Source organism: Aspergillus brunneoviolaceus (genome assembly GCF_003184695.1).
Source record: "Aspergillus brunneoviolaceus CBS 621.78 unplaced genomic scaffold BO95scaffold_97, whole genome shotgun sequence".
NCBI classification, from domain to species: domain Eukaryota; kingdom Fungi; phylum Ascomycota; class Eurotiomycetes; order Eurotiales; family Aspergillaceae; genus Aspergillus; species Aspergillus brunneoviolaceus.
In genome coordinates this window covers 23,855-51,001 of record NW_020290827.1, presented here as the reverse complement: position 1 = coordinate 51,001, position 27,147 = coordinate 23,855, and the positions used below count along the sequence as shown (strand labels likewise).

Sequence of the window (27,147 nt, the reverse complement as noted above, 5' to 3'; positions counted from 1 at the left end):
TCCTGGAACAGAGTGCAGCCAGTGGGTAGGACGCTCTTCGAGCTGACATCTGCATGGTGTTGAGCTGCCGATGTTACAGGGCTACCACTGTTGCCTGTCCCCTCCTCCTCCCTTCATTTGTATGACCTACCACAAGTGGCATACTGGAATGATATCACACTTGAATGGTGGTATTTTCTCAGTTACCCCCCCGCAGAACGAGAAATGGTGCTGTATAGTCAAAAGCGAAACTACATTCTCAATATCCAATCTATAGCACGGTGGTAATCGCCTTTCACCAAATTCAAACGCAAACAATCCCCGTGAACGCACGCCCATCCTCCTGATACAAAATCTCCTTCCGGTTCCCCTCCCGATCACAGCGATAGACACCACCCCCGAGGTCCGTCAGGAAGATATCCCCAGACTTCCGATCGAGACTCACCCCAATCGCCTCATGCAAACCCCGAGCCAGAACCTCCGGCTTGCCCACCGGTCGACCCTTTGCATCTAAGCTGACTCGATAGAGTGCATTGCCCAGAGGCAGCTCCCCGCGATCCGTCCAGTACAGGTCGCCTTTCTCCTCATCGATTTCCAGATCAATCGGCTCCGGCAGTCCGCTCAGGATGCACAGTTCCTCATCCTCGTCCTCGCCCACAATCCCCGGTGGTGCATGGATCGCAGCCGAGAAGATGCGCCCTTTGCCACTCTTGGGCGCGCCCTTCTGTGTCCAGTAGAACCGGTTGAAGCGAGTCGAGACGGCGATCCCGACGCACCAGTCCCGTACGTCAGTCACCTCTTTGCCTTGTCTCCCTCGCTGTCGTGAGACAAGAGTCTCCAGACCCGACCCGTCAAGGTTACAGCGGTAGACTGCGCAGCCCTCGCGGTCGGAGAAGTACAGCTTCCGCGCTGTCTGGTCGAGGGTCAGCTGCTTGGGGGTGTTGATCGCACCCGGTTCGAGGACGGTCTGGATGTCGTTCCCGTCTAGAGCTGAGGAGTAGACTGCACCATCCTGTCGGCCGGGGACCCCCATGTTGGTCCAAAAGATGCGGTTGGTCGTGGCATCGACTGCGATGCCGTCAGGAAGGAGCTGGTTGGCAACCAACACTCTGGAATCGGTCCCGTCTGCCGCGAGAGAGAGGATCTGTCCGACAGGGGTGGAGATCGAGGAGGCCGCGGTGGAAGAGGCGAGTCCGACGTCTAAGACGAGGAGACGGCTATCGTGGGTGGTGGGGTCACTGCCACTGTTGCTGGCTGCGCTAGACAGGGGATAGAGCCCGCCCAGGGCGCATTTGGCGCCCAACTTACCTTTCTCGAGGTAGTTGGTGGTGAGGTAGTCTACGGTTCTCTCGGAGGAAAGACCCCGCTCGTGGATATAGTGCTGTTCAATGAAGGCGACGGTGTCGAGGCCAACGTCTGTTCCACCAATCAAACTTAGTATGACGAGACGGAGATGCAATGAAGGGCATCCAACTCACTATCCATCATCCTGCACGGCAGCGTCCTTCCCCGAATAAACATCTCCTCCCACATAGCATCGATCTCTTCGGGGATGGACACCCCTTCGGAGAGAATGGTCAGCACCTCTCGTTTGACCGCCGCCCAGAGCCGATTGAAGATAAACCCAGTCGATTGTTTGCGTGCGACATACGGCGAGGTCGCGCCTTCGCGGCACCGCTCCACCATAAAGGGGAAGATGGCCTCATGCGTGAAGCCGTCCGTCATCAACTCCACCGTCATGCACTGCGGCGGCATGTAGTAGTGCATGTTCAGAATCCGTGGCTTCACCGCGTCCGGAACCCGGTCCAGCATCTCCGAGGTCTTGTAGGAAGAAGAGTTGGATGCAAGGATGCTATCATTTGGGGCGAGGGCGGATAGATCGGCGAAGGTGGCAATCTTCAGAGACAGCTTTTCGGGGACGGCCTCAATGATGAGCCAGGCGGATTCCACCGCTTCTTCGAGGTTGGTGAAGCCGTGTGCTTTGCCTGGGATGCAGCCCGTCTTGCTGGCGTAGGAAGAGACTTGATCGTGGATGTAGGCGATGCCGGAGGTGAGTTGCTCCGGGCTCGGATCGCGTAGGTGGACGTCGTAGCCCGCGGAGGCCCAGATGCAGCCTATTCATGGCATATATTAGTGCATATATCAGTTAAGGAGCCTCAATAACACTGACCAATTCGCCTTCCAAGGACGCCAGCGCCCAAAACCGCGACGGGGCGGTTCCGGTAGTCGTGCGGTGGTGACCAGCTGGAATGCATTTTGTAGATGCAGGACGATGTGTTACAAGTTCTGCAGTCAGCAGGAGGAAAGCTTGTTTGGTTCGTTGCATACAGACAGGGATCCGAGACTCCAAGAAGGAAATGCTATATATAAGATCTGCTCATATAGAGGGCTGGTCGCATACGAGGAGTCGTTCCTGAGGTATATTCGGGATGCCGATATCCGGCCTGCCGCGGCATGCCGAGGTGTGGTGCTTCTGCTTGGATCCACTGCTTGCTTGATCCCGCGGGAGAGCGGCTGCTATGCCTCTACTATAGTTATACTCATACTATAGTATACTATTCCTTTAACTCCATAAAGCACACGTATTGGTTGGGACAGACATGAACATACTCCCGCGGGATGTGGTCATGATCCCCCCACCATCCGTGCCCTCACTTGTTCCAGGATCACCCTCTCATCCTTCTCCTCTACTTCCCACTCTTTCTCAATGATCGTCTTTCTGTCTTCACTTCGCAGGCAGAACTTCGCCCTAACAGAACCCGGATCCGAGTCCCTTGACAAAGGCGAATCCTCATCCTCCTCCCCACCCTCATCTCTTAGAATGTCGAACCCCCACAGCAGCCTCGCCACCACAATGAATAACGAGGCCCGCGCCAGTCGGTAGCCCGGACACAACCTCCTCCCAAACCCAAACGCCGAAACCGGCAGCCCAGGGTCCTCGACATACCGCTGGGGCTGGAAGGCCTGCGGCTCCTCAAACACCTCCTCGTCCATATTGAACCCCCACTGATTCGCGATGACCGTCGCACCCTTCGGAATCCGATACCCCAGATACTCGTCCTCCTGGATGACCGCATGCGGCACTCCAATCGGGGAGATGGGCCGCCAGCGCAGGAGTTCGGAGATGACCGCATCGAGGTAGGGCAGGGCCGGGATGTCGGCAAAGGTGGGGAGCCGTGAGGCGCCGACCACAGCATCGAGCTCGTGCTGCGCCTGTTTGACGGTCGCCGGATGAAGCAGGCTGGCAAGGACGAAATTCTCCAACATCATCTTGGTGGTGTGGATGCCCGCCACGTACAGCTCGCCCAGTGAGTAGCAGATGTGCTCCCACGGGAGAGAGGCCACGAGGTCGGACTTGGTGGTAATCTCGTGGCTCCAATTCCAGCAGGGAGCGCTAAGAGCGCCGTCGGTGCACTCCTGGTAGACGGCTTTGGTCTGCTCGTGCAGCGCACTGGCTTTGGTGCGCCAGGTGAGGAAGCGGCGGGCGGGGATGAGGCGGTCCAGGATGGGGAATAGGTCGAGCAGGTTGGTCCAGAAGGCGGCGGCCTGGAGAATGAAGACGGCCATCTCGTTGATCTGTTCCAGGCGCGTGTGGTCGGTGTCGGAGCGGCCCTGGCCCTTGCCGTAGACGAGGGTGAACATGACATTGGCGGTGTATTGGTAGAAGAGGTCCGAGAACTTGGGGGTGGTGCTGTTGCTGCTGTCCGCGGGTGGGAGGAATGAGTGCATCAGCTGCTTACTTTGGATATCCTGCAGATGCCGGTAAGCGTTGGTGCATTGGTAGTTGAGCAGCGACATGTGCAGCCGGCGATTGAGGCGCCATTCGTGTCCGTACGGCATGAAGGCAGCCGCCAGCCCTTGGTGGAGGTATTTGTCCAGCCACACGGACGGGGGCCGCGAGCTGTAAATGTTGGCGCGTTTCTCGAGCAATTCCTGTGCCACCTGGCGAGTGCCCAGGATGATGAAGGATCGTGTGCCGATCTTGAAATGTACCACCGGGCCGTAGGCCTGGCTCCATGCATGGAAGGTTGGAGCGAGATCTCGTTGCTGGATGAGGGCTGTCAGTCCGGCCACGAGACCCGGACCCGGTGGGAGTGGCAGTGCTCCTGATGGACCAGAGCGGATGAAGCCGCCATGATACAGGCCGAGAGACAGCACCAGTGTGAGAACTGTGAGAATTGTGAGGAGGACTGGGGTCTCCATTGCTTCACTCCTTGCTTCTTCTCGTGGGCCCTGAGAAATGTCATAGGGATCACCCGGGGAATGCGGAGCTTTACTAGGTAGCAGCTTTAGCTTTCGATTCCCCACAGAGACCAAGACCTACGTCACCTCCCAAGAGCGCTGCTGCATTGAGTTGTAGGGGATGGCGTGTACCAATCATCTTGTTACTAGAATGGAGGGCTGACCATTTGGGAAACTGGGCTTAAAATAGTTCAAGTACTAGTGGACGTGGCATGCAGAATCGCCGTCGAAATGCGCTGGCAAACCTTCTCGGTGGCCGATCGACACGCACGATATCTTCAATGGGTTTAACGTGAGAACTGCCCTGCTGCGGTAAGCCAGATCGTGCGATCGGGCTAAGCTGTACTCCGTAGTTGGGACTATTTGTCAAGCGAGAGAAACATACATGAGTCTGTCTACTGTCTATGGTGTTGTTGTTCTGGTCCTGCCAACTGGAGAAACAACAGTCCCATATTCAAACAGTGGGAAGCCAACCAGGCAGTGAAGACAGCAACAACACAGCAAATGATGAAGTTGCAGACACGTAAGGTCTGCGAACACCTAGGTCCACAGTCAAAACGTGTATACGTGTATACGTTCTGCAGGCTCTCCCGCGGGACAGAAGTCATGGATTCCCTTGGAAGGTCGGCAAGCCGTCTAGTTATGTGTGTGCTATTGACAATCATGATGGTTTTCGTTGGTCGGAGGCCCACCGCTCTGAAACATGGATCCCACTTGTTCGAGGCCAAGCCTTCGCTCACTGACGCAGGTCAGGCAGAGTCAGCAACACGGTCATATCATAAAAAACGCCCCTTGCCTTGCCTTTCAGTCAGGGGCTGATTGATTGACCCGTTGGCGAATGTTGATCAACTCTGTACGGTACAACTTAGGGTACGTATACGTTCCCGTGACCTTCTTATGACCGCCACCAAGAACGCCTGCGAATGTACAGTACATAACTTGCTTCAGAATTCCAAATACTACTTGATTCAATGCTCCATGCCTCTATGCAAACGATAACTCTATACGCAACTTAAATGCGGCCGTCAGGCTCAGTTGCTGGTCCGGGGCGGCCACTTCACTCTTCGTTCCGCGCGCACGTACAGATTATTCGGTCGGATCAGTTGGAACATTGGATCATACTCCACGGGCACGAGATCATTTTCCCGGCTGAACTGATAGCGGTAGATCAGCTTTGGGAGGAAAATCTTCACCTCCTGAAGCGCAAAATTGAAACCAATGCACATGCGGGGGCCCATGGCAAAAGGTATGTAAGCCGCCTTGTGTCTCTCCTTCACCTGGGGGGTATCCCACCGGTCAGGATCAAACCGGCTGGGATTATCCCAGAGGTCGGGGTTGTTGTGAATATGGTGCAGACCCGGCACAATAACCGCATCCTTGGGGATCTTATAGCCCCCCGGCAGGATCAAATCGACTTTGGCGGTCCGGCCGGGCTGGAATGATGGATTGGTGAGGCGCATCGTCTCTTTGATGTATTTGTCTTGGAAGACCAACCGATCCGTGATCTCGGCTGTGAGCTCGGTGTCTTCCGTGATACCGTTGTCGATCAGCTCCTGCAGCAGTCGCTCCTGCATCCCTGGATACGTTACGAGACCATATATCAACCACGACAGCAGGGAGCTCGTGGTCGTGAACCCGGCCCCGGTGGCCACAATCAGCGCCCAGATCAGACTCGATTTCGGCAGCTTTTCCCCCTTGTTGTCGGTGGCACGGATGGCATAGTCTGAAAGATTTATGTATTAGCCCGGTCACAATGCGGGGGAATCATGAAGGGCAACGAAGGAATACTCACCAACCATGTTAGAGGCTTGCAAAGCCGCCTCCTGTAAAGGCAGGTCGGTGACACCGCCACGCTCTGCATCCTTGATGGATTGCTCTACCATTGCCTCCAGTTTCGCTTTCAGGTTTCTCAACCGCTGGGGATCCCCGAAGGGTAGCTTGCCGTACCAGTCCCCACGAGAGGTGACCTTCTTGTTGAGGGACAGCATTTCCGCAATGGAGTGAACCATCTCGTGCACGGGAGCATCGGGGGAGGTGAAATGCTCCATATCCAGTCCCAGCGTGAGTTTGCCCACCGCCTGGGATCCAAGCTTCAACATGTACTGGTACACATTGAAGGCGGAGCCTTGTTCATCCAGCGCGTCAAACACTTTGAACGCGTCTTCCACGGTGCGCTGCATCGTCGGAGCATAATGCCGCACGGCCTTCGGACCAAGGGCTGGGGGCAAGAATTTATGGGCCACGCGCCATTCCGGGGTGTCGGTATCTCCCAGAAAGACCCCCGCAGAGGGGGTTTTCAAGGCATGAAGTGGATGGGCTTCGTTGATCTTTTTAGAGAAAAAGTCCGACTCGGCGAAGACGATGGCGGCGATTTGCGGATCATTGGTATGGTATGTGGTACGGCCCAGGTTGGTGGTTTTGAAGATCCGGCCATACTGGCTATAGAGCCGCTGGTGATTACCCAGATGGTCTGGATAAACCTCAAAATAATTGCCCACGTAAGGGAGGCCTTTGGGACCGTCGGGGTCTCGTACTGCTTGGCCATTGATCGTAATGGCTACGGGTCCGGTAGCCGCGAGGACATCGCTGACATCGACGAGACACTCCATGTCGGTTTGGAAGCCGATCTCTGACTTGAGGTTAGTGATTAATGACAAACGGAGCATGGTCGCTGTCAGACTGACCAGTGGGTTCCACAATGGCAAAATAAGCAGCCACCGTGTGCTTCAGTTGATCCAGGTTCGCCGATGCATCAATTGTGATGTGCTTGGCGGAGGGGGTCGCCTCGCCCAAGAGATAGAACTGCTGGTTCGACATGATGTGTGGCCACGATGATATGCTAGTTGATCTGGGCTTGATTGGCCTTTTGGGGAATGACTTGCCCCTGTCTTTATAACTGGGTAGATGCCAGTATCAATTTTCCACTCTTAATGAAGTCTCATATACCTCGGTGGAGACGCATCCATCTCCCCCGCGGCTTTGTCTCTCCCGCGGCAGTGAAGGAGGGCCCCACGGCTTCATTCCGAGGTAGGACGGTCAGCTTTCCATTTCGCCCTCGACAATTGGCCATGATGCTCATGGGGTGTGACATGGATGTGGGCCATGACAGAGTTCGGGAGAGGTTTACTCTAGAAGCCCAAGGCATACGGCCGCTCTGGGACCTTATAAATATACAAGAGTCTCTGTGCACCGTTGGCCCGTCAATCAGCTCAGGGAACCTCAGTCCGAACTTTCAGGCCTCTAAGAAGTTTCTTTCTTTCGCTTCCTCTCGCACTCTCCTCTCGCGATGCAGAACTTACCACAATATACAACGGACGAGGTTGCTGGTCACAAATCCAAGGATGATTTGTGGATCGCTATTCGTGGCAAAGGTACCACACCCCCTTCACTCGTGGACTGCTGGCTTCCATGACAAGTCAAATGCTGATGAGATCTCCTGATGTAGTGTACAACGTCACCGACTATGTTCGAGATCATCCTGGCGGGGCAGAAGTACTGATGGATGTCGCTGGACTGGACGCGACCGAAGCGTATGAGGACGTGGGCCATTCCGAGGTATGCACGGGAGTCATATTCACCACGTATGTACAGTACGTTTGAAGGCCGACATGACACCCACAGGATGCAGACGAGATCCTCGAGACATATCTCATTGGAACATTAAAAGATGCCCGCGAGCGGGTTCGACCCCAGACCGTCCGATTGATCCAGTCCACGAGCCCTGTGCCGCCCACAGCCCCGGGGAAGGCCGCTTCCATCACGCCTGTAGCCCTAACCATCTTCTCCATCGGCGGGGCGGCCGTCACCTTGTTTTATGGCCGTCACTTGCAGGCCAAACTCCCTGGAAGTTGGTCAGCACTTCCCGAGCTTCGAAGTCTCTTGCCCTCGCTCCAATCCCCCCATGCGCTGCCCACCTCCGGGGGCTTCTATTCCGGGTTTGCCGTGGCAGCCGGACTGGCGACCCTCGTGGGCTCGATGGTCGCGTCCAAGTTATCACAAATGACCCAAATCAAGTCGGGCTTCATCAGGTACCCGCCCTACATCCAATGTCGCAAGCGGATTCGAAGGAATCTTCATCTGGTCAAGGGATTTCTTGATCCCAAGGAGTACAAGAGTCTCCCCCTGATTCGCAAAGAGGAACTGGCCCCCAACGTCTATAAATTCGTGCTGCAGCTCCCCAGCCCGCAGGATGTAATCGGACTGCCGATCGGTCAGCATGTTGCTATTAAGGCGAACGTCGACGGCAAGGCCGTTTCCAGATCCTATACTCCCACCTCGAACAACCTGGATCGCGGAGTCTTGGAGCTGGTGATCAAGTGCTATCCCGACGGGTTGCTGACGGGACAGTATCTCGCCGACCTAGAGATTGGCCACGAAATTCAGCTCCGGGGCCCCAAGGGCGCGATGAAGTATACCCAAGGGATCTGTAAGCGCATCGGCATGATTGCCGGGGGCACTGGAATCACCCCCATGTACCAGCTGATCCGGGCGATCTGCGAGGACCCGACCGATCTTACGGAGGTCAGTCTGATCTATGCGAATCGCACGGAAGACGATATTCTGCTGCGGCGGGAATTGGACCAGTTCGCGCAAAGCTATCCTCGGAACCTCCAGATCTGGTACATGTTGGATACGCCACCGGAGACCTGGGCATTTGGGAGGGGGTATGTCACGGCAGAGACCATGAAGGAGCGATTGCCTGCTTCGTCTCCTGATACAAAGGTCATGTTGTGCGGACCACCGGGGATGGTGAACGCCTCCAAGAGGGCTTTGGTGTCTCTGGGGTTCGAGGCTCCTGGGGCAGTGGCGAAGATGTCGGATCAGATCTTCTGTTTTTAGTACTATGCGCGCGGCTTGTTTTGGGGAGGTCCACGAGGTAGATACTCCGGCAGTTTGGCGAAGGTACTGAAATATATATGTGTACTGTACTGGATATTCTGGAGAAAACATGAGGGATCCAAGACGGCAAATGCTAGAAGTGCTAGAAAATATTCTGTATCCATGATTAGTTGTCGACATACCGATTCCTATAGTAGTTCTCTTCCTACTTGCTTGTCCTATAGACGTATTTGTATTTTGGCAGGATACTAACCTGCTAACCTGGTTATTCATGCCATCAGGGTGTGCATAAAATCAGTTGGATAGCGGATGCTGACTAACCATGCAGTGTGAACGAAGGTTTGCCCGTTTGCGCGGTTTGCTTCGTTTACCTCATTTACCTCATTTGCCTCATTTGCCTCCTCCCGCGGGATCTCCTCGTCTCCTTCTCTCCTTCAAACATTCCCGAGGAACCTCCACTACCTTGAATCAACTTCCACTTTCCATCCTCCGTCCTCCATCCCCTCTTGCTTCCACTACAACTTCCTTATGTCAGCTCGTCGTTACCGATCTACGGTCGCCTGTCACTCATGCCGTAAGCGTAAGGTACGATGCAGCATCAATGTTACCGGGGTTCCCTGCATCCGCTGTGCCCAAGACCATGCCGAATGTGTGGTGGACCCTCCCCCGGCTGAGAGGTGAGACCGGCAAGAAGCGTCTTCATAACGTAGGAGAATTACTGACGGAGTGTGGGAAGTGCCAGGACCAGCCGGCGCAATGCATCGGCTCGACAACGGTTACGTGCCGTGAACAGTAGCCCGTCTTTCCGCGGTGCACAGCCCGAAGGGGATGCAGATCGCCCGACGATGCCTCGGACACCGGCCTTTCAAAGAGTCTCAGCAAATTCACCGGCTGCTTCGGCTTCGGAACGATACAGCATCCAGGACGAAGAACGCAACGGTCTCGAGATTGCAGAGGCCGCTTTGGGCAACCCGGAACGTGCCGGACAGGTTCCTTTTTACACCGGTATTGCTCATTCCTTTCAGCTCACCCGGGCACAACGCCGTGGCTTGAGTCTACCCAAGGCTAACGGCCTCATTTCGGATCAGGGGATAAGACTGGAATAACTTCAACCCTGACGCTCCTTGCTCCGGGAGAATCTCTACCCCGGCATTTCCTGATTCCGTCGCGCGCAGCGACCTCACTGTCGGCGGAGGATCAGAATTACCTGGCAAGCAAAGGGGTCTTCAATTTACCGAGCAGCGAAGCATGCCATTGCCTGCTTCAGGCATACTTTCGTCATGTCCATACGATCATGCCGATCATCGAAGCGGATCAGATCCTGCATTTCTTTCACGCGGGACGATTGCATGAGTTCAATTTGCTGCTGGTGTGGAGTGTGTTTTTTGTTGCTGTGAATGTAGGTCATGACCAGTATACGATGACGCATCTGCGGCATGCATGCTGCGGCTCGAGTGGAAATTGGAGAGCCGAAATTCCAGAAAATAGCTAAACGCCCTCGCAGTTTGTTCCGTCCTCTCTCTGCGAGAGAGAGGGGTACGACTCTCGAAAGGCGATGAAAGCAGCCATGTATTCCCAGGCAAAGGTAAGATAGCGTGCCCTTTCCCCTTGTGTCTGTGCGGGCGAACAAGCTTCCTATAATACCACCAACGCATCCCATTCACGCTCCTATCGCTTACAAGTGCTTCGGACTTCAATATGTCCTTGCTGCCACGTTCTACTCTGTCGAAGCTCAGGCAAAGTTTGTTCAAATACTCGCGTGCTTGGGCAAGCGCTCCAAGAAAGAACTTTGGTACCTCTGCTTGTCGAAGAACTTTTTACAGGCGATATCCTAGTCGACGAAGCTGCACATGGCACTGAGTTAGGTACTAATTCGAGGAATAGTGTCTCTACAACAACAGTGGAGAGCGAAACAAGGTCGTTCTTCTGCAGTCCTCTTTGATGCTCGGCTTCTGGCACTCCGAAGTAGATGAACATGTCCAGCCTTGGTACTGGACTGGAATATCCGTGACTCTTTGTCAGATCCTCGGCCTCCATCGCAATCCCGACGCGGCACGTTATAATGCATCGATCACCGACCGTCAGCGACATCTCTGGCGTCGTCTCTGGTGGACATGCTTCTTCCGAGATCGTTGGCTGAGTTTAACGTTGGGACGGCCGTTACGTATTGACCTCGATGACTGCGATGTGGCCATGCCGTTAGTGGAAGATCTTCTGTATGACCTCAACGATGTTCCGGAGCCACTTCTATCCGCTTTCATTCCGAATGAAGTCTCTCGCCTGGCTGAATATTGGATCCAGTTAATAGGAATGAGCAAATTGCTAGGCGCTGTCCTATCCATGAGCTACAAGACAGCCCGTCCGAAACCCTCGCGTGAGGAAGTTGAGACTCTTGAGGAAGAGATCTGTTGTCAACAACCCCCAGAGAAGGCGTCCCCGGACTGGAATGGTCCCACGAGATTCTACCTACATCACCTCCAATTGCATTATCAGTATGCGCAAGCCTTTTCTTAGTTCGTTATTCCGCTAAAATTTTGCAGAGCAATCCTCATCGTCCTATATCGACCGTGTATCACCGACCCGCCGGACGACGTGTCTCTGAATAACCAGACCCAGTGGCAGGAAATCATTCGTCATAAGGCCGACTTTGCAGCCTCCCGTACCAACGAAATCCTAGAAACCCTCGCACAGGAGAGTCTGCTTGAATATGCCCTTCCTATGACGTAAGTCAGCCTCAATGGGGCAGTCTGTTCTACGATGATGATCCTGATCTCTACAGACCACCTCTACTGATTCCGGCCATGCAAATGCACCTTCTGAACTGTCGAACCGGCAACTCTCTATCACGGCGTCTCCGGCTCAACAAGCTCAACGTATGTATGATGGTCATGGAGGAGTTCCAGAAGGTCTACACCGTTGCGTCCATCTACCGTGGAATTTTTGCCAAGGCCATTCAACAAGTCTGCCCCGACCGTCTCGATGAGCAGCCAGACACTTCAGTCTCGATTTCTGCGGCGGCACCTCTTTCTGCACAGTCCGACGACGTGACCAATGCCACGGCTGCTGGCAATCCGGGACTTGGCAATGATATGGACAATATGGTGGATGCTCTTCTGGACGAATCGTCGGCCCTCAACTTTTGGGAGACGTGGGGTCAGTTGTGGGTTGGATAGAGTCGGCCGAACCAGATTGTAGCGATTCACACGGGTGATAGCGTAACGACCTGTAACGACCTGGACCGTCTTCATTATGGCCGTTTTACCAGGATCCTTGCCAAGATCTAGCTCAATTTTGCTTGGCGCCGCCCGACCCCCCCGAAGGCCAAGGGATGACACGAGCCACTGCATGAGGGGGAATCCCTCAGCGAAGCTCGGGATTTCTCCGATGGATTCACCCCGGGGAAGCGGGTCGGTGGGCCGGCCCATCGTTTCAACCCGTTCGTATTGAGTGGGGTGTCTGGTGGGTTAGTGCGTGACAAGCGCAAAGGAAAATTACGCCATACATCTGATCATCAATTGCGAATACGACGAAAACCGTTTCCGTTCAGATAGAGGACTTCGACATCTGTCAGAAACGCGGCTGACATGGGATGATAAGCTCGGACTCGCCACCTCGTTTGCAACGGCTTGCTGCATGCTGCTGGTAGCCCTTCCTACGACCTCTTTATCAAGTGGGTTTTCTCAGGATCAGTCCTAGCGAGGAGCAAGAGAGCGACATCTGGATACGTTGGTGGCAGCGTCAGAATGAGCGCCGTCAGCGATTCTGTACACCGGGCGATAGCCACCGTACTGGCGAGCTGGTCATGGCCCTATGCGGCGGGAGTTCTGGTAAGTCTACCTTCCTGCCCGCAGACCATGGACTAAAGGTAGGACTCAGATGATATCATGGCTGTCGTATGCAGTGGTGTATGAGTTGCTGCTCTCTCCACTGGCCAAATACCCTGGCCCCAGACTGTGGGCTTTGTCCTACATCCCCTCCCAGCTCAGTTTGATGCGAGGACATCACCATTTGAAGATGCTTGCTCTTCATGATCGGTACGGTCCGATCGTGCGGACTGGTCCCAACGCCCTGTCGTTCAACACTGCGGAAGGGTTCAAGGACATCTATGGGTTTCGCCCGGGCGTGCCTCAGTTTCCGAAAGACCCCAAGACCTACGGGTCTTCATTGATGCCCACTCGCGACGCCGTTGGGGGGTTTCTGGACAATGAATCCCACAGCCGACAGCGACGGCTTCTGGCGCATGGGTTTTCCGACCGCGCGATCCGCGAACAGGAGGCAAGGATTTGCTCGTTCATTGACCTGTTCATTTCGCGGCTGCGAGACCTCGCCCACCAGGGCAAGGACATCGACATCAAGGCGTGGCTGGAGTTCGCCGCATTCGACATCACGGGCGACTTGATGTTTGCCGAGACGTTTGACTGCCTGCAGGATAGTCAACTGCATCCCTGGATCGAGTTCATCTTCAACAGTATCATGGGCTCGACGATCCTCAGTTCCATTCGCCATTTCCCGGTGCTCGCGATGCTACAGGAGGCCTGCACTCCGGCGTGGTTCCGCCGGCAGATCATGCAGAACTTTGAACTCAGTGCGGAAAAGGCCGAGCGGCGGATGGCCCTCGGGGCGGACCGAGTGGACTTCATGTCGGCCATGATTAAGAATGGGCTTGAGGACGATAGCCCGCACACGCAGGAGGAGAAGAGAGTGATGCGCATGTCGCGCCATGAGGTTCACGCAAACTCTACCTTGTATGTCGACTTCCCTTGCTGCTGAAGTTGACCATGCAACGCTGATCTGGGTAGTATCATTCTCGCAGGGAGCGAAACGACCGCCACTGCAATGTCTGGGTGCATTTATTATCTCTGTACCAACCGGTCCGCACTGGACCGATTGTGTCAAACAGTGCGCGAGGCGTTCCAGACGGATGCAGACATCACCTCTGCCACCTGCGCCAGTCTGCCCTACGTGGATGCAGTGATTGATGAAGGGCTGCGCATGTACTCGCCCATGGCGGCCCATCTCCCTCGCGTGGTGCCTCGAGGCGGTGCGACCGTTGCCGGTCAATTTCTCCCTGAGAATGTACGCAACTTCCTGCCCTTCTTTTTTCTTTTGTGATGAGCTTAGGAACGAGGCACTCACTCTTACTTCAGACGGACGTTCACGTCCCGCACTACGCCTCCTACATGAGTGATGCCAACTTCTTTCGGGCAAAGGAGTTTCTCCCAGAGCGCTGGCTGGGCACTGACCCACAGTTTGAGGGCGATAGGAGAGATACGCTGCAGCCGTTTTCCATGGGAGCCAGAAACTGTCTAGGGAAGAGGTTAGCATTCCGATTGTCGAAGCACGATTGTCGACTGACAGCAAACAGTTTGGCTTATCTGGAAATGCGTCTAACGCTTGCCAAACTGGTGTATCACTTCGATATGGAGCTGTGTCCAGCCTCCGAGCGGTGGAATGATCAAAACACGTATTTCATCTGGCATAAGCCGTCGTTGATGGTGCGGCTGAGGGATCGGTTGGCTGTTTAGTTTGCTTAGCGCATGATCATAGTACAGGGATGCCACAAGACAATCACACTCCCGATTGAACGAGAAACGCATAGAATCAACTCTACCACTATGACTATGGCTATGCCAATCAAGTTCTAGAAGACAGGAACTACGTATATCACAACCTCGCCCCCTCGCCCCCAACCGCCCACCTCACCACCGGATCCCTTTTGACCAAGGCCAACGCTTCGGGCTCCAAGACCAACCGCACCTCCCAGGGTGCATCCTTGCCCCTCGCCGGCAGGATCCACGCTGCGCTGCGGAACCGGGGATCCGGGACATCGAAATCGCGCACCCGGCCCAGCACACTCCCGAAATCCAGACGATACGTCCCAATACTGCGCAGACTGCTCTGGCCGAACTGGGCGGGTCGCGAGGCCGCGCTCACTGACCAGTCTGGGGAGTTGTAGACCTGCGCGAGATGCTGACGCAGGTAGTCGTTGTCCACCGAGGCGTTGCCGCGGCGAATGAGGAGGGCTAGCTGCGTGAGGTTGGTCAGCACCGTCGTCTCCAACGGTGCGCGCTGGCTCTCTCCAGGAAGAGTTTCCGTCGGGTTCGTCGGATTCGTCGGGTCGAGGAGATCCGGGTAATAGGGGTATGTGCCGTCGACGGTGGCGGCCATGGGGAAGGGGGCGTGGAGAGGGATGGTGTGCACTGCATTGCCGATGTACGTGCGTGGGAGCGGAGGGCGCAGGGCAGCGCGCACGTCGATGGCGGTGCTGAGGCTGGAGTGGTGTTTCTCCGCCGCAGGACCGAGGAGTCGGGCGCGGGCGCGCATCACGCAGAGCCAGATGAGACTCAGAACGAGGTCGTTGCGCGAGAGGATCCGGTCTTTTGCCTGCGCCCCTCCCTCCGAGGTGGCGGTGGGGAGGTGAGCGCTACAAAGAGTCTTGAGTTGGGAGATTCGGTCCGGCGAGAAGATGAGCTTGCGGCTGATGGGGTGGTTGGGTACGTCGGGGGGAGCGGCGACGCCCCAGGTTTGCCCGGCGGATTGGCCATCCAGGGTCTGAACGGGGCCGGCGCTGGCGACTTGGAGGATTAGGTCGCGGGTTTGTTTCTCCTGCTCCAGGGTGGTGAGAAGGTTGGTGGTGGTGGTGGTGGTGGTGATGGTGGTTTTGGCGATGTCGACCTCGCGACTGCAGGTAGCTAGGGCTTCGAGGACAAAGCATTGGCCCATTCCGTCGACGGCATTATGGTGTGCGCTGCCGCAGAGGATGATTCCATCCTCGAGAATGTTGGCTTGGAAGCGATACACCGGGCTGGCTGGGGCGGAGCCCATGTCCAGCGGGAGGGGGAGATATTCCTCCGTGAAGATCTCGTCGTAGTTGATAATTTGGCCTCTGCCGCGGACGGGCGAGGCTTTCGCCGGACCAGAGACGTATTTGCGGGGGTGATGCTTGATAACGAGCATTGGATGCTGATCCAGCATGGCTGCAGTGGAGGGTTGGACCTCCCGTACATTCTGTCGGCCAGGGATTGGGGAGGAGGAGGAGGAGGAGGAGGAGGAGAGAACCACATTGCCTGTCAGGAAGGGCAGCTCATTGATGAGTCGCTCTACGGCAGCTTCAAGGACTGGGATGGCCCGCGCAGGATTGTCAAGAATGAAGGTCAAAAAGGCTGTCATGTGCAGTGGGGGAGGGAGATAGTCGAAGGGGGTGAGCGTGTAGGGCTCGAAGATAGGAGGGGGGTTCGGTGTCATGGTGTCCTTGGGTTTCTGGGCTCTTACAAATGGGCAAGGGAATGGAGATGTCACGGTTTATCCGTTTATCCCTGGGACGAGATTTATATTGTGCCCTAGGTGGCTGTCTGGAGGCAGAGATATAACACACAAACACACACACACACACACACTGTACGGTAAGTACATACATGTACATGTACAGTACGGCAACGCTAACAATACAAGTGCTGACAGCCTCGTATTCTGCATCTGCGCCTATGCAGGGTAGGTTTGGGCCTAGAATTCTGCATAGTACGTCAAGAATCTCGGTCCGATCAGCAATCTTCTACCCCCACTTACCCCGCTATCTACAGCACCATCAGATTTGTAAGAAACACTTGGGTCAAAAGTTGAGCTTCCACTGTTAGGGCTCGTGGTTCGGGCATCCTACACCCAAGGTGACATTCCATATCTCTAACACAAACGAATATCAAGCCATGGACAATTAGGCCCTGACCGGAATCAGCTTGACCATCAGAGCCGGTTTGTCCCAGATCGTCCAGATTCGTTGTCCCGAGAACCATGTCTCATTCGCAGGCACGGTCTCGAAGTCAAAGTGCAAGATCAGATTGCACAGAATGAGTAGCATCATATACTGGGCCATTCTATTACCGGGATGTCAGCACGCCCCATGCCCAATGGATCTCTCGCGATGATACACTTACTCTCGACCAACGCAATCCCTAGTCCCCACCGAGAACGGCTTGCACGCATCGCGCTGATCCTGCGCGTACTGCTTCTCGGGCTGGGTAAACCACCGCTCCGGAGCAAACCTCTCCGGCTCATGGAAGTTGGCCGCCGAGCGAAACGCTGCCAAGGGCGTCACATACACACGGGTTCCCTCGGGGACCCAGTCTCCTGAGATGGTGGCACCCGGGGCCGGAACAATACGGGGCAGAATGCCGGGCACGGCGGCGTAGGCACGCAGGGCCTCCTTGATGCACGCATCGAGCAGAGGCAGGTCCTTGAGGGTCTGCATCGAGATGTCCTCGCTCGACCGGTACTTGGCCCGCACCTCGTGCTGGACCTGGCGGAGCATCTCCGGTTGCTGGAGCATGTGGGCCATCCAGCCACTGAGCGCGGTGGAGCTGGTCTCACTGCCCGCCATCATGATGATGGGGGCTGTCGCGCGCAGCTCGCCTTCGGAGATGCCGTCGGCCTCGGTCCGGGCTTCCATGACGAAGTGCACGAGGTCGGGCCGCTTCACACCGGCGGATAGGCGGTGGTCCAGACGCGCGTTCAACATCTGAAAGTAGCTCTCGCGCTCAGTCTTGACCAGCCGGGGCAGCGTCAGGTTGAAGAGGATGCGTAGGATAGGGAATTCAATCAGCGAGGCCAGCAGCGAGGCGCTGCGGATGACGCCCAGATGGCTGCGTACCCAGGGATGGTAGGTCGGGTCGTCCAGCAGGTGGAGCGACTCGCCGAACTGGAGGTCGCAGACCACATCGAAGAGGGTGAAATTGAACATGTCCACAATGTCCACCGGCTGCTTCTGCGCCGCCGCGAGCGCCAGCTTCTCCATCATCCGGTTCACGTGGCCCAGGATCAGGGGTTCTTGCTGGGCCAGCGCCCGCTTGGACAATGCCTGCGCGTACAGGCGCCGCATGCGCGCGTGGTCTTCATTGTTGGCCGAGAGGATCGAATGAATCCCGTTCTGGTCTTCCACCGACCGGAAAAAGGTCATATCTCGCGGCATGCCCCCCGGGCGCGCGGGATGGCTGCCGTAGATGTCCTTCCAGGCGCTGGCGCTGGCGTAGCTCAGCTCGTCCGGGGCGACGCGCACCACTGGCCCGTACTTTGCGTGCATCTGGTTGATCCACCCCGTCGAGTGGCCCGTCATGACCCCGAACACGATGGGGAGCCGACTGACGGCCATCAGCCGGGGGCCAGGGTAGCGCCTCAGCGGGTGGAAGAAGACATTGTAGATCGCGAAGCCGATGTAGTACTATCATGATGATGCCTTCGTTAGATCGTGTGTCTGGTCCTGCGGGGATATAGTGAGCCTACTGGAACAAGTGCCAATGCTAGAGCCTTGAGAGCCAAGTAGGCCGACAATTCCACGGAGAGCATGATATTAATTGCGAAAAAAGAGTCGGCGACTGATGAACTGGAAGAGAAACAGCGCAGCGGACGTGAATGCGGAGAGAAAAGAATTGAGCCCACGCAAACAAAAACTGAGACTGGCGAGGAAGGTTGGGCTCTGAAGAAAGCCTCAACATAACTTATCGCCGGCAGGTTCCCCTCCACTCATCGTCGTCCTTCTGTCTGATTGTGGACGGAGGCTATTCGTAAGCCAGGAGCAGTACAGTCTGCAGTCAGATGCGCTTGCAGCATCCCCAACACACACCAGGGCAGGCTGCCCACGTCACGTAATTTGATGCTTAGGCACTATCCAGGCTTTCTTTGTGTATCTCTCGTCCTTAGGATGTTTGTAAGACAATACGCCCATACGCAGAGGAGGCTGAGGATGGATGGATTTATTCTGCAACGGTCTGGAACCAAGGGTCTTTCTTCTCTAGATGACATTTCCACCAATGACGAGGCCACATGGACTGTGCGTTATTTGCAAAACTCAGAAACGACGATACATACAAAGAATGTTGATAGACCAGTGGACTAGTGTAACGGCCAAGATGGCGCTGTTTTGCTGGTGAATCTCATAACACGAGGACACTGCTTGGCAAGGATGAGACAATTCCGCCAAGCCCAACGGCTATTTAGTACAGAGCTTTACTTTAATTCCTTTTTTACGACGCTACTGACAGGGGTCAGGATAAGCTTGTTACTTAGTGGAAGTCAAACACGAGGCGAATCTGCAGGTTGGCCCTCCGTCTCCGTTGCCCTAATGCCCCGAAGGGAAACTGGTCTGTCTTATCTTGCCTGAAGACTCATGGCCAGCAGATGTTGCATAAATGCTAAAAATTACCAGACCCGCCCTGCGGCTCTAAACTAGGGGCTTTTATCTCGACCCAATCAACTTGGTGCTTTACATCTCATCGACAGTCTGGTGCGGGCAGCAGATGACGACGTACCCATTCCTTCAGGGTTGAACCGGCCCACCTAATTAATTCGCTGACAGGATGCCATATGCCAGACCTTGAGACTGTAGCCGTTTTCCATGTCGAATCATGGCAGGCTTGGTGTGTTGAGCGCACTAGTCCGCTGTCATCAACCCGATGCATGTTCTGCGGACGAATCCACTTACGGCCTGGTATTGCACTTACCCCACTATGCGTCAGATCAAAGCCCTGATAATGCACCCACATGCTGTGTGACAAGGCCCAGACAACCATGTCGAGAACGGGAGCCTTGATCCATACTTGTCCCTGTATAGTTTTAACCACCCTCCCTTTTTTTTTTTTTTTTTTTTTTTTTTTTTCCCCCCCCCCCCCCCCCCCCGCCGCTACTATTGGGATTCAGCTTCACCTAATCGTTCCTGTGGAGAGACCCGATACGGGAGTCTTCAATCCTTCCTCGTATCTGCCGTGACGTGTCTAGCATCCAAGAGTGTTCCGGTAGACACCCTACGGGGCTACTTGCCCCAAGCCCTTTGAGGCAACCAGCACGAAGAACGACCTTGCTACTTCATCTGATCGGAGTCGCCGCACCTTTCCATGACCAATATACCCACTATTACTGCCCATTTCTCCGACTTGGCGGCAGGCAATGTCGTGCTATCGACGTTCATTCTGCCTATCACGGCGTCAAGGGCTCGTATCTTCATGCATGCTCAAATCCCGGCGGGGGTGAATGTTTGCCGACGCGGGTGGTACAGATGAGAGGAGCGCGTTCGTCTCGTCCGGTAACATCGTACTGCACAGGAAAGGCGTTCTCATGACGAGAGGGGCCTTTGGTATGTATGGCCATCTGAGAGAGTGCCCAGCAGACGACATCCTGACGGAGGCGAATCCAGCGGAGCCCCTTGGTACTCAGCAGCCATAAATTGTACTCAAACTAGCCTCTCATCTGAACAAAGTCAGAGAGCACGGCCGTGGTAGTCATCCCTTAACGAGACCATCATGGATTCCATGTGGCAAGCCGTCAAGGCCTACTTCGGCGAGAACCCCATCCAGTTACACACCCACTGCTGTGATCTGAAACCCCCCAAAGCCCGCAATGAGAACATCAACTTCGGGGTCGAGATTCCCGAGGACGTGATGGGGCTCTTCTCCGCCATCGGCGACACCAGCCGGCCTCCCTGTACGTGCGACGGCATGGATGCCCTCGTGGCACATATCGACGCCTTCCTCCGCGCCGCCCCTGCCCGCCGGCCGGAGGACTATACCTTGCACAGCGGGAAACAGGACCAGTCCTCCGAGGACGTCTGCCGGTTCGCCATGCGGGACGCGCTGCAGTGGTGGACGGTGTGGCACGGCTCGCTGGAGCACCACAAGTGGAAGCACCTGTACCTGGCGCTGTGCACCATCTCGGACGACCTAGTCATCCCCCCGCAGGATCTGGCGGATGGCACCTTCACGCTGCTGGGTCACTCGCTGGCCGATATCCTGGCGGGGCTGCGCGCGGAGCACGTCCACCCGGACGAGATCAAGCTCCTCGAGATGCTCACCTGGCGCCAGTACATCATGCAGTACGTGGAGAAAGTGGATGGGGGCCTCCGGCCCTTGCTCCTGGGCAAGACCACAATGATGACCCAGTTCCGCGTCATGACGGCGGGGGTTCACAACGTCGCCATCATCCTCCTCGCCGCCCGCGGGGCCCGGTCGCGCGGACCCCAGGATGCCGCCGTGGAGATGGCCGCCATCTGCGACTGTCTGTCCATGGACATCGCCAAGGAGGCGCTGGGGATCCTGCAGGGCGAGAAGACCGAGGCTGTGGCCGGGCGGAACCGCGTCCAGCTCAAGCGCGAGCTGCGCTGGTTGTATATCCGGTGCGGGTCAAGCGTTGTTGGGAGGGAAGACGGCCAGCGGGGCGCTGAGTGTCTGGGGCATTGGACCCCGGTTAGCGGTCAATCTGCTGGGCTCGTTTGTCTGCTCCTTTGCGGTTCTGTTCGTGCTGTTTGTGCTGTCCAGCGAGAAGGAGAATGTGCTGCATGCTCTCACGCGGTTTCCGTTGATTCAGTGATAGGTTACTCTAATGCGTTAGGGTTTGGTCTAGGTAGTCTGATGAGATACATGACAATACACTGATCGACGTTACCATGACAGTGTATAGAGCCCGTCGAGGCAGTCTTGGCGGCTAGATTTACATAGCAGGAATCAAATGTTGGTTACGTGTGTCATCCTGGGCATTGAGATTGCTTGCTCAACAGCTTCTCTCTGCACGCCAACAATCCAGAAGTCAATGGGGGCAGTAGTAGAAGTCCATTGATGCGGTCACGCCAAAGTCGACAGATACAATGCCACCGGAATTAAGCACACCGAGAGCCCAAACAGAGAGATCACTTGCATACGAAAAGGCAGATCCTTGCCTGCACGCCGCCCGGATAGACACATGTTTGCAATCTCCTTCATGATGTGCTTCTGGTGCTTGCCACTGGCAGTCTTGGGAAATTCCGGACACACTCCGCCGTCTCCAATCCAGAAGACATGCTGGGGGGCTTTGTGCCAGCTCAATTCCACCCGTACCCAGTCTCGTAGTTCCTGATCCTGCGGCTGAACGTGTCCCTGGGTCAACTTGAGAAAGCAGCCCACCACCTCGCCGTACCTGGGATCCGCCACGCCCACCACGCTCGCTTCTGCGATGGCGGGATGCAGCAGGAGACGCTCCTCAATCTCGAGGGGGAACATGTTCTCTCCTCCTGGAAGGAAAGGATACCGGGTTAGACGCGATCCCCGGCGTCGTGGTAGGGTCTGTGGGCAGTCTTACCTCGGATAATCACATCCTTCATCCTCCCACTGATATGACAGTATCCCTCCGCATCGAGATAGCATTGGTCTCCGGTATGCATCCACAACCTCCCGTCCGCGTCGCGTTGCATTGCCTCTTTCGTTTTGGCTTCATTCTCAAAGTACCCCCTCTGGAGCCCGTACCCACTGGTGCATAACTCGCCGCTCTCGCCCCGCGGCACAATGACCCCCTCCTGGTTGATCACCTTGGCCGACGTATGCGGCAGTACCCTCCCTAGACTCGTCATTGCCTTGTCCCTGGGATCATCCAACGAAGTCATAAACGTCACAGGACTGGTCTCCGTCATCCCGTAGGCGATCAACATGCCCTTGACGCCGAACCTCTCCTCGAGCCGACTGAGCAGCGTCTCCGAGACCGGCGACCCGGCCGCCAGCCCCGTGCGCACGGTGTTGATCTTGTCGAGCTTCCGGGCCGCGCATGCCTCGAGCTCGGCGACGAACATGGTGGGCACCCCGAGCAGGGCGGTGGCCTTTTCGTGGATGACCGCGTCGATGACGCTGTCGGCGTGGAAATGGTCGGAGGGGAAGACGATCGCGCTGCCGTGGGTGAAGGCGTTGAGAAAGCCGAGAACCAGCCCGAAGGTGTGGAAGAGGGGTGGGGGGCAGCAGACCACGTCGGCGGGGGTCAGGCGCATCCCGTCGCCAACGAGGCGGGCGTTGTTGATGAGGCCGCTGACACAAGTGCCACGAATTCACGTATTAGAGATTGTCCCACGGAATCCTAGGGAGTTGAATCACCTACCGGTGGGTGAGCATGGACAACTTCGGCTCTCCGCTCGTCCCCGAGGTAAATTGATAGCTGAGATTGTCGGACAGCCGCACGATCCGCTCCGCGGCGGGCAGCAGGCCCTCATCCGGTGCTGCCCTCTCGCCCGAGGCCAGGAAACACCCGTAGCCTTGCACCTGTGGTTGGGTATAGGGTCCGTCACTATCGAAGCATACAATCCCACTCAGCTCCGGCAAGGTGGCTTGCGACGCGGGCGAGAGTAAAGCCTGGAGATGCGGGACCAGGCTGCGGGGACCGATCTGCGAAGCGAGAAAGAGGAATCGGGTTGCTGAAAGGGAGGTCTATGAGCAAAGCGGCTGGAAAATGGAGAGTGAATAGTCAGAATGGTAACCCACTCACCACTTCTCTGCAACGCGCGCAGCACTTCCGCTGGGGTGTAGGCGTTGTTCAAGGGTAGCACAGGACATCCGATCCGCGCCCCGGCCAGAAACACCTGGATGTATTCGTAGCGGTTGCCCGCCAACACCGCGATGCAATCGCCCAGGCGCAGGCCGGCCTGCACCATCGCGGTGGCCAGCACTCGGCTACTGTCCGCCAGCTGGCGGAAAGACAATCGCTTGTCTTGCCACGGGGTGACCAGCGCCGTGCGGTCGCCATACTGCGTGGCCTGTTCCTCGATCAGCTGGCCCAGAGTCTGGGACCACAGGGTGGGCTCCTCTACTCCATAGACGATGGACAACTTCTCCATGATAAAGACGAGAGAATGTAGTGGGGCGGGGTTTGGTCTTAGGGAGAAGCCAGAAAAATTGTTTGGAAGAGGGCAGAGTCGAAAATACTAGTCACAGTCGAGTGCTTTGGTGCTTTGGTGTGAGAGGGATCAGGGTGTCTCACCCTCACAGACGGCAGGGATTCCCATGCATTATGCATGAACCTGGCAGTCTGCAGGTATGTGTTTGTTTGGGTGGCTGAGTTACGAGTGAGTGACTTTGCTGATAACTGATCAGTAGTTAACAGCAAGCAAGGGAGAAAAAGAGAGAGAGAGGGAGCGGGGAATTAGGGCCGGTAACACATGTGACCACATGACCGTAAATAACTGTATTTTTCTCTTACCCCGCAGACTCCGTATTATGCCCCCCAGGCCCGGGGCGCCAAATGACACTTACCGCCTTTGGCGGTCTGCAGTACCACAAGACTGTACCAAAGTGTGCTATTTTGTACTGTACTATTTTGTACTGTATTGTTCGAAGTTACCGATCCTATTTACTTGGCTGCCATTGAGTCACCATTCTCACCATTCACACCACTCACTCATTGAGAAGGGCAAAAGAAGAAAAAAAAAAAAAAAGCAAGTCTATGCATTACTCCACAGTTAGTCCTCTGCAATTCAAGTCATTAATTCCCCTTTGCTGCTGGAGTCTGGTGGATGCGGATGCGTATCCCGTGTTACGAGTTGCTGGGTGAGGGTTTTCAGCTCCGAGGGGGCATCGTTCTGATCCAGATGTAATTCGACAAACTACCGTACGATGACCAAATGGCCAATGGGGTCAGTAACCTGCGTGGATCGATGCATCACCGAGCGCTGGGGAACTCACCCGAAGCATTCGCCCATTATTGAACACCGAATCCTGCAGAAGCGCCGCCAGTTCCTCCTTGGTGTGGATCTGATATGTCTGATAGGACCCTTGCTCCGCTCCAAACACCTCCAGCAGCTGTCGATATTTCCATTCCTGAATGTCATTGTACGATTCATGCCATCCGTGGATCAGCCGCTCCACCGTGTATCCATTGTTGCAGATCACAAATCTGGACAATCGAAGTTAATCATCCCCAATGCAGCTGCAGACTTCGATGGGTCATTTGACTTACATGATCGGGGTCAGATGATTTTTGACGATCGTGCTCAGCTCCTGACACGTAAACTGAAAACTGCCATCGCCGATGAAGAGGACAGTGCGTCGATCGGGCAGGGCTGAATCCTGGACGGCCGCTGCAGCCCCCTGGCAGGCGCCCAGGGAATATCCCACACTCGCCCAGACATACTGGCTGATATAGGTCACATCGCGAGGAAACCGGGTGGACCATATGCCAAAATTGGAGGTGCCAGTCTCGGCGATGATCGTATCCCCCGGTTGCAGCCATTCACCCAGGGCCGGCCAGAGCCAGTCGTGGTTCAGCGCCCCGGTCGTCTTTCTGTAGCTCAGCGTATGGGACATACGTTTCAGCATCCCGTGCATCATCATCAGCCCGCCGCCATAGATCGCCTCGCGGTCAACAGTCGTGGGGGTGATCGGGGGGGGTACGTAGATCGGGTGTGGGCTTGCAGATGTGCTAGGCTGCGCAGTAGCCACAGGGCTTCGTCGGGCAGACTGACTCAACTCTTCTGCTCGGCGGACGAGAGTCTGCAGAAGCCCCTGACTGTTCAGCCCGTGGTAAGCCTTGCCCTGGACTTGCACCGTCCCATCGCGGATCTCGACCATCTTCAGGGGATCAAACTCCCACGACACGGAGGCGACGTTCAAATCCGAATGGATGTTGCCGACGGAGATAATCAAATCGGCCGAGCGTACTTTCCGGGTGGTGGACGGATCGGAGCAGTCCCCGAGATACAGTCCATGGAAGCAGGGATGATCTTCGTCAATAATGCCCCTGCCCGAGGCAGACAAGAAGACTGGCAGTCCGAAGGCCTTGGCCAACTCCTGCACCTCTTGCCTCTTCGAGAACCGGACATTGTACCCTCCGACCAAAAGGATGGGCTGCCGGGCGATCCGGAGTGCGCGCAAGATCGCATCGGCGGTCCACCGCTCCGTCGCGGAATCGTTGGGCGAGGGCAGCATGTCCAGCGGCCGCGAGAGCGGCTCGGCCATGACGGGGGCATGCACCATGTCCGTGGGTAAGACGATGGAGACGGGTCGGCTGGACTTCCAGCAGTGGCTGATTGCTTCGTCGATGAGTCCCGGTGCCTGGCTGACGCATTGGAGCTTGACGCTCTTCGAGGCCGTCCTTTGCGACATGCGGGCCATGCTCTCGAAGTCCCCGTCGCCCAGGGAGTGATGCAGCAGCTTCTTCCGCTTCTGCAAGGCCAAGCTCGGCTGTCCCACAATGTGCACGATCGGGACGTACTCGGCGTACGCTCCGGCGATGGCATTGGAGACTGACAGCTCCCCGACCCCGGCGACAGTCATCAGCGCCGAGATGCCATGGACCCGGGCGTAGCCATCAGCCGCGTATCCTGAGTCGTCGTTTCGTCAGTCGAGGGAGTCTGCAATAGGGTAGGTAGATAGAACACAGAAGGGCCTGAGTCTCACCAGCATTGAGCTCGTTGCAATTCCCAATCCACCGGAGACCCGCCTTCGATACGTAATCGAGCGCAACCAGATTGTAGTCGCCGGGCACACCATGGACAGACCGGATGCCAACTTCCTTGATGCGGGTGAACAGATACTGTGCCAGCGAGACGGTGGTTCTGGAGGACGGCATGGTCAACAGATGGGGTTTCCAAGAAAATGCGGGATGCTCCTCTTCATTCCAGTGTCCTTTTAAACAAGATGTGATTGATGAATGTGGTGTTCGGGGTGTTCGGGGTGTCCCATCATCGACGCGAGTCCTTTGGATCGTCTGGATGTCCCAAGAATCCTTTTCCAGCCCATCGCGTCAAACGAAGCGTAACGCAGACTGCAAAATTGCATGTCCGTGACGGGAACATGACGATACAGGAGCTTTGTAATACCGTTGAACCTCCTGTGGTTTACTTGAGTCTGCAGGATGCATGCGCACGGTACGAGTCCAGCAAGACCATAAGGGTGGTGTCTCCACCAAATACTGCATCGGTTCTAGACAATCAGACCAGTCAATTAGCTTGCAGGTTTTTCTGTTGTGTCAATGGGAATGCGTTCCCCCGGAGCTATAGCATCGGCGGAAATACGAGCGGATTGGAGCCACCAGGGTTGGGTAACTTAGCGCTTATCTTCTTGGTCTATCCTCTTGTCTTGTCTTACCATTCCTTGCATTTGTCAGGGCTTGGATGACTGCAGACGCTTCCGCAGAGGCTGTGATTGATAGGTTGGGCCCACCTGCACTCACACCTCGAAACCCGGCGTCTGCCAGCGCATACGCTGCAGAAGACTGCTACCGAGGCAGTGTACAGATACAGTCCCTCTTGGCTATCGTCCACCAGTCAGGATAATGTCAGGAGTTGCACGAAACACGGCTGGCAGACCCTTTCCCCTC

General features: G+C 55.9%; 9 protein-coding genes across 9 annotated transcripts; 4 read left to right on the top strand and 5 right to left on the bottom strand.

The window, feature by feature from the left end:
• Positions 1–283: 283 nt before the first annotated feature.
• Positions 284–7,038, bottom strand: BO95DRAFT_457292 (cytochrome P450; the record flags this gene model as incomplete). Its single annotated transcript, XM_025588465.1, has 6 exons — positions 284–1,395; positions 1,458–2,093; positions 2,150–2,223; positions 5,305–5,944; positions 6,014–6,850; positions 6,906–7,038. The coding sequence occupies 6 exons, from the start codon at positions 7,036–7,038 to the stop codon at positions 284–286; spliced, it is 3,432 nt and encodes a 1,143-aa protein (XP_025437086.1).
• Positions 7,039–7,495: 457 nt separating this feature from the next.
• On the top strand, positions 7,496–9,174 carry BO95DRAFT_508807 (putative cytochrome b5 reductase). Its single transcript, XM_025591302.1, has 3 exons — positions 7,496–7,592; positions 7,667–7,776; positions 7,843–9,174. The coding sequence occupies exons 1-3, from the start codon at positions 7,508–7,510 to the stop codon at positions 9,058–9,060; spliced, it is 1,413 nt and encodes a 470-aa protein (XP_025437085.1). The 5' UTR covers positions 7,496–7,507; the 3' UTR covers positions 9,061–9,174.
• A 414-nt stretch (positions 9,175–9,588) lies between these two features.
• BO95DRAFT_424460 (Zn(II)2Cys6 transcription factor) lies at positions 9,589–12,616 on the top strand (the record flags this gene model as incomplete). The annotated part of the gene is made up of 7 exons (XM_025584674.1): positions 9,589–9,737; positions 9,788–10,065; positions 10,149–10,459; positions 10,565–10,645; positions 10,945–11,552; positions 11,601–11,783; positions 11,840–12,616. The coding sequence occupies 7 exons, from the start codon at positions 9,589–9,591 to the stop codon at positions 12,231–12,233; spliced, it is 2,004 nt and encodes a 667-aa protein (XP_025437084.1). The 3' UTR covers positions 12,234–12,616.
• Positions 12,617–12,935: 319 nt separating this feature from the next.
• Positions 12,936–14,686, top strand: BO95DRAFT_477129 (cytochrome P450; the record flags this gene model as incomplete). Its single annotated transcript, XM_025589969.1, has 4 exons — positions 12,936–13,805; positions 13,860–14,136; positions 14,208–14,377; positions 14,426–14,686. Coding segments are annotated over 4 exons (1,477 nt in total), but the record flags the coding sequence as incomplete, so codon positions are not given.
• Positions 14,687–14,724: 38 nt separating this feature from the next.
• Positions 14,725–16,464, bottom strand: BO95DRAFT_508801 (uncharacterized protein; the record flags this gene model as incomplete). Its single annotated transcript, XM_025591301.1, has 2 exons — positions 15,217–16,464; positions 14,725–15,135 (listed from the first exon to the last, which is right to left on the bottom strand). Exons 1-2 carry the CDS (start codon positions 16,303–16,305, stop codon positions 14,725–14,727), a joined length of 1,500 nt encoding a protein of 499 aa, XP_025437082.1. The 5' UTR covers positions 16,306–16,464.
• A 215-nt stretch (positions 16,465–16,679) lies between these two features.
• BO95DRAFT_508794 (cytochrome P450) lies at positions 16,680–18,396 on the bottom strand (the record flags this gene model as incomplete). Its single annotated transcript, XM_025591300.1, has 3 exons — positions 16,680–16,931; positions 16,992–18,271; positions 18,334–18,396. The coding sequence occupies 3 exons, from the start codon at positions 18,394–18,396 to the stop codon at positions 16,772–16,774; spliced, it is 1,503 nt and encodes a 500-aa protein (XP_025437081.1). The 3' UTR covers positions 16,680–16,771.
• A 1,949-nt stretch (positions 18,397–20,345) lies between these two features.
• BO95DRAFT_326913 (uncharacterized protein) lies at positions 20,346–20,996 on the top strand (the record flags this gene model as incomplete). Its single annotated transcript, XM_025581864.1, has 1 exon — positions 20,346–20,996. A coding segment is annotated over one exon (651 nt), but the record flags the coding sequence as incomplete, so codon positions are not given.
• A 663-nt stretch (positions 20,997–21,659) lies between these two features.
• On the bottom strand, positions 21,660–23,711 carry BO95DRAFT_508788 (acetyl-CoA synthetase-like protein; the record flags this gene model as incomplete). Its single annotated transcript, XM_025591299.1, has 4 exons — positions 23,320–23,711; positions 22,936–23,248; positions 22,153–22,865; positions 21,660–22,084 (listed from the first exon to the last, which is right to left on the bottom strand). Exons 1-4 carry the CDS (start codon positions 23,666–23,668, stop codon positions 21,660–21,662), a joined length of 1,800 nt encoding a protein of 599 aa, XP_025437079.1. The 5' UTR covers positions 23,669–23,711.
• A 587-nt stretch (positions 23,712–24,298) lies between these two features.
• BO95DRAFT_295947 (alpha-keto acid decarboxylase family protein) lies at positions 24,299–26,541 on the bottom strand. The gene is made up of 4 exons (XM_025581747.1): positions 26,226–26,541; positions 24,787–26,149; positions 24,513–24,723; positions 24,299–24,433 (listed from the first exon to the last, which is right to left on the bottom strand). Exons 1-4 carry the CDS (start codon positions 26,395–26,397, stop codon positions 24,305–24,307), a joined length of 1,875 nt encoding a protein of 624 aa, XP_025437078.1. The 5' UTR covers positions 26,398–26,541; the 3' UTR covers positions 24,299–24,304.
• Positions 26,542–27,147: the final 606 nt, after the last annotated feature.

What these genes read in the sequence shown, in the direction of transcription:
- BO95DRAFT_508807 (XM_025591302.1), top strand. Translation starts at nt 7,508, where the DNA reads ATGCAGAACTTACCACAATATACAACGGACGAGGTTGCTGGTCACAAA. An exon ending in GATCGCTATTCGTGGCAAAG is followed by an intron (nt 7,593 to 7,666) that starts GTACCACACCCC and finishes CTCCTGATGTAG; the next exon opens with TGTACAACGTCACCGACTAT. An exon ending in AGGACGTGGGCCATTCCGAG is followed by an intron (nt 7,777 to 7,842) that starts GTATGCACGGGA and finishes TGACACCCACAG; the next exon opens with GATGCAGACGAGATCCTCGA.
- BO95DRAFT_295947 (XM_025581747.1), bottom strand. Translation starts at nt 26,397, where the DNA reads ATGCCGTCCTCCAGAACCACCGTCTCGCTGGCACAGTATCTGTTCACC. An exon ending in TTGCAACGAGCTCAATGCTG is followed by an intron (nt 26,150 to 26,225) that starts GTGAGACTCAGG and finishes ACGACGACTCAG; the next exon opens with GATACGCGGCTGATGGCTAC. An exon ending in ATAATGGGCGAATGCTTCGG is followed by an intron (nt 24,434 to 24,512) that starts GTGAGTTCCCCA and finishes ATCGTACGGTAG; the next exon opens with TTTGTCGAATTACATCTGGA.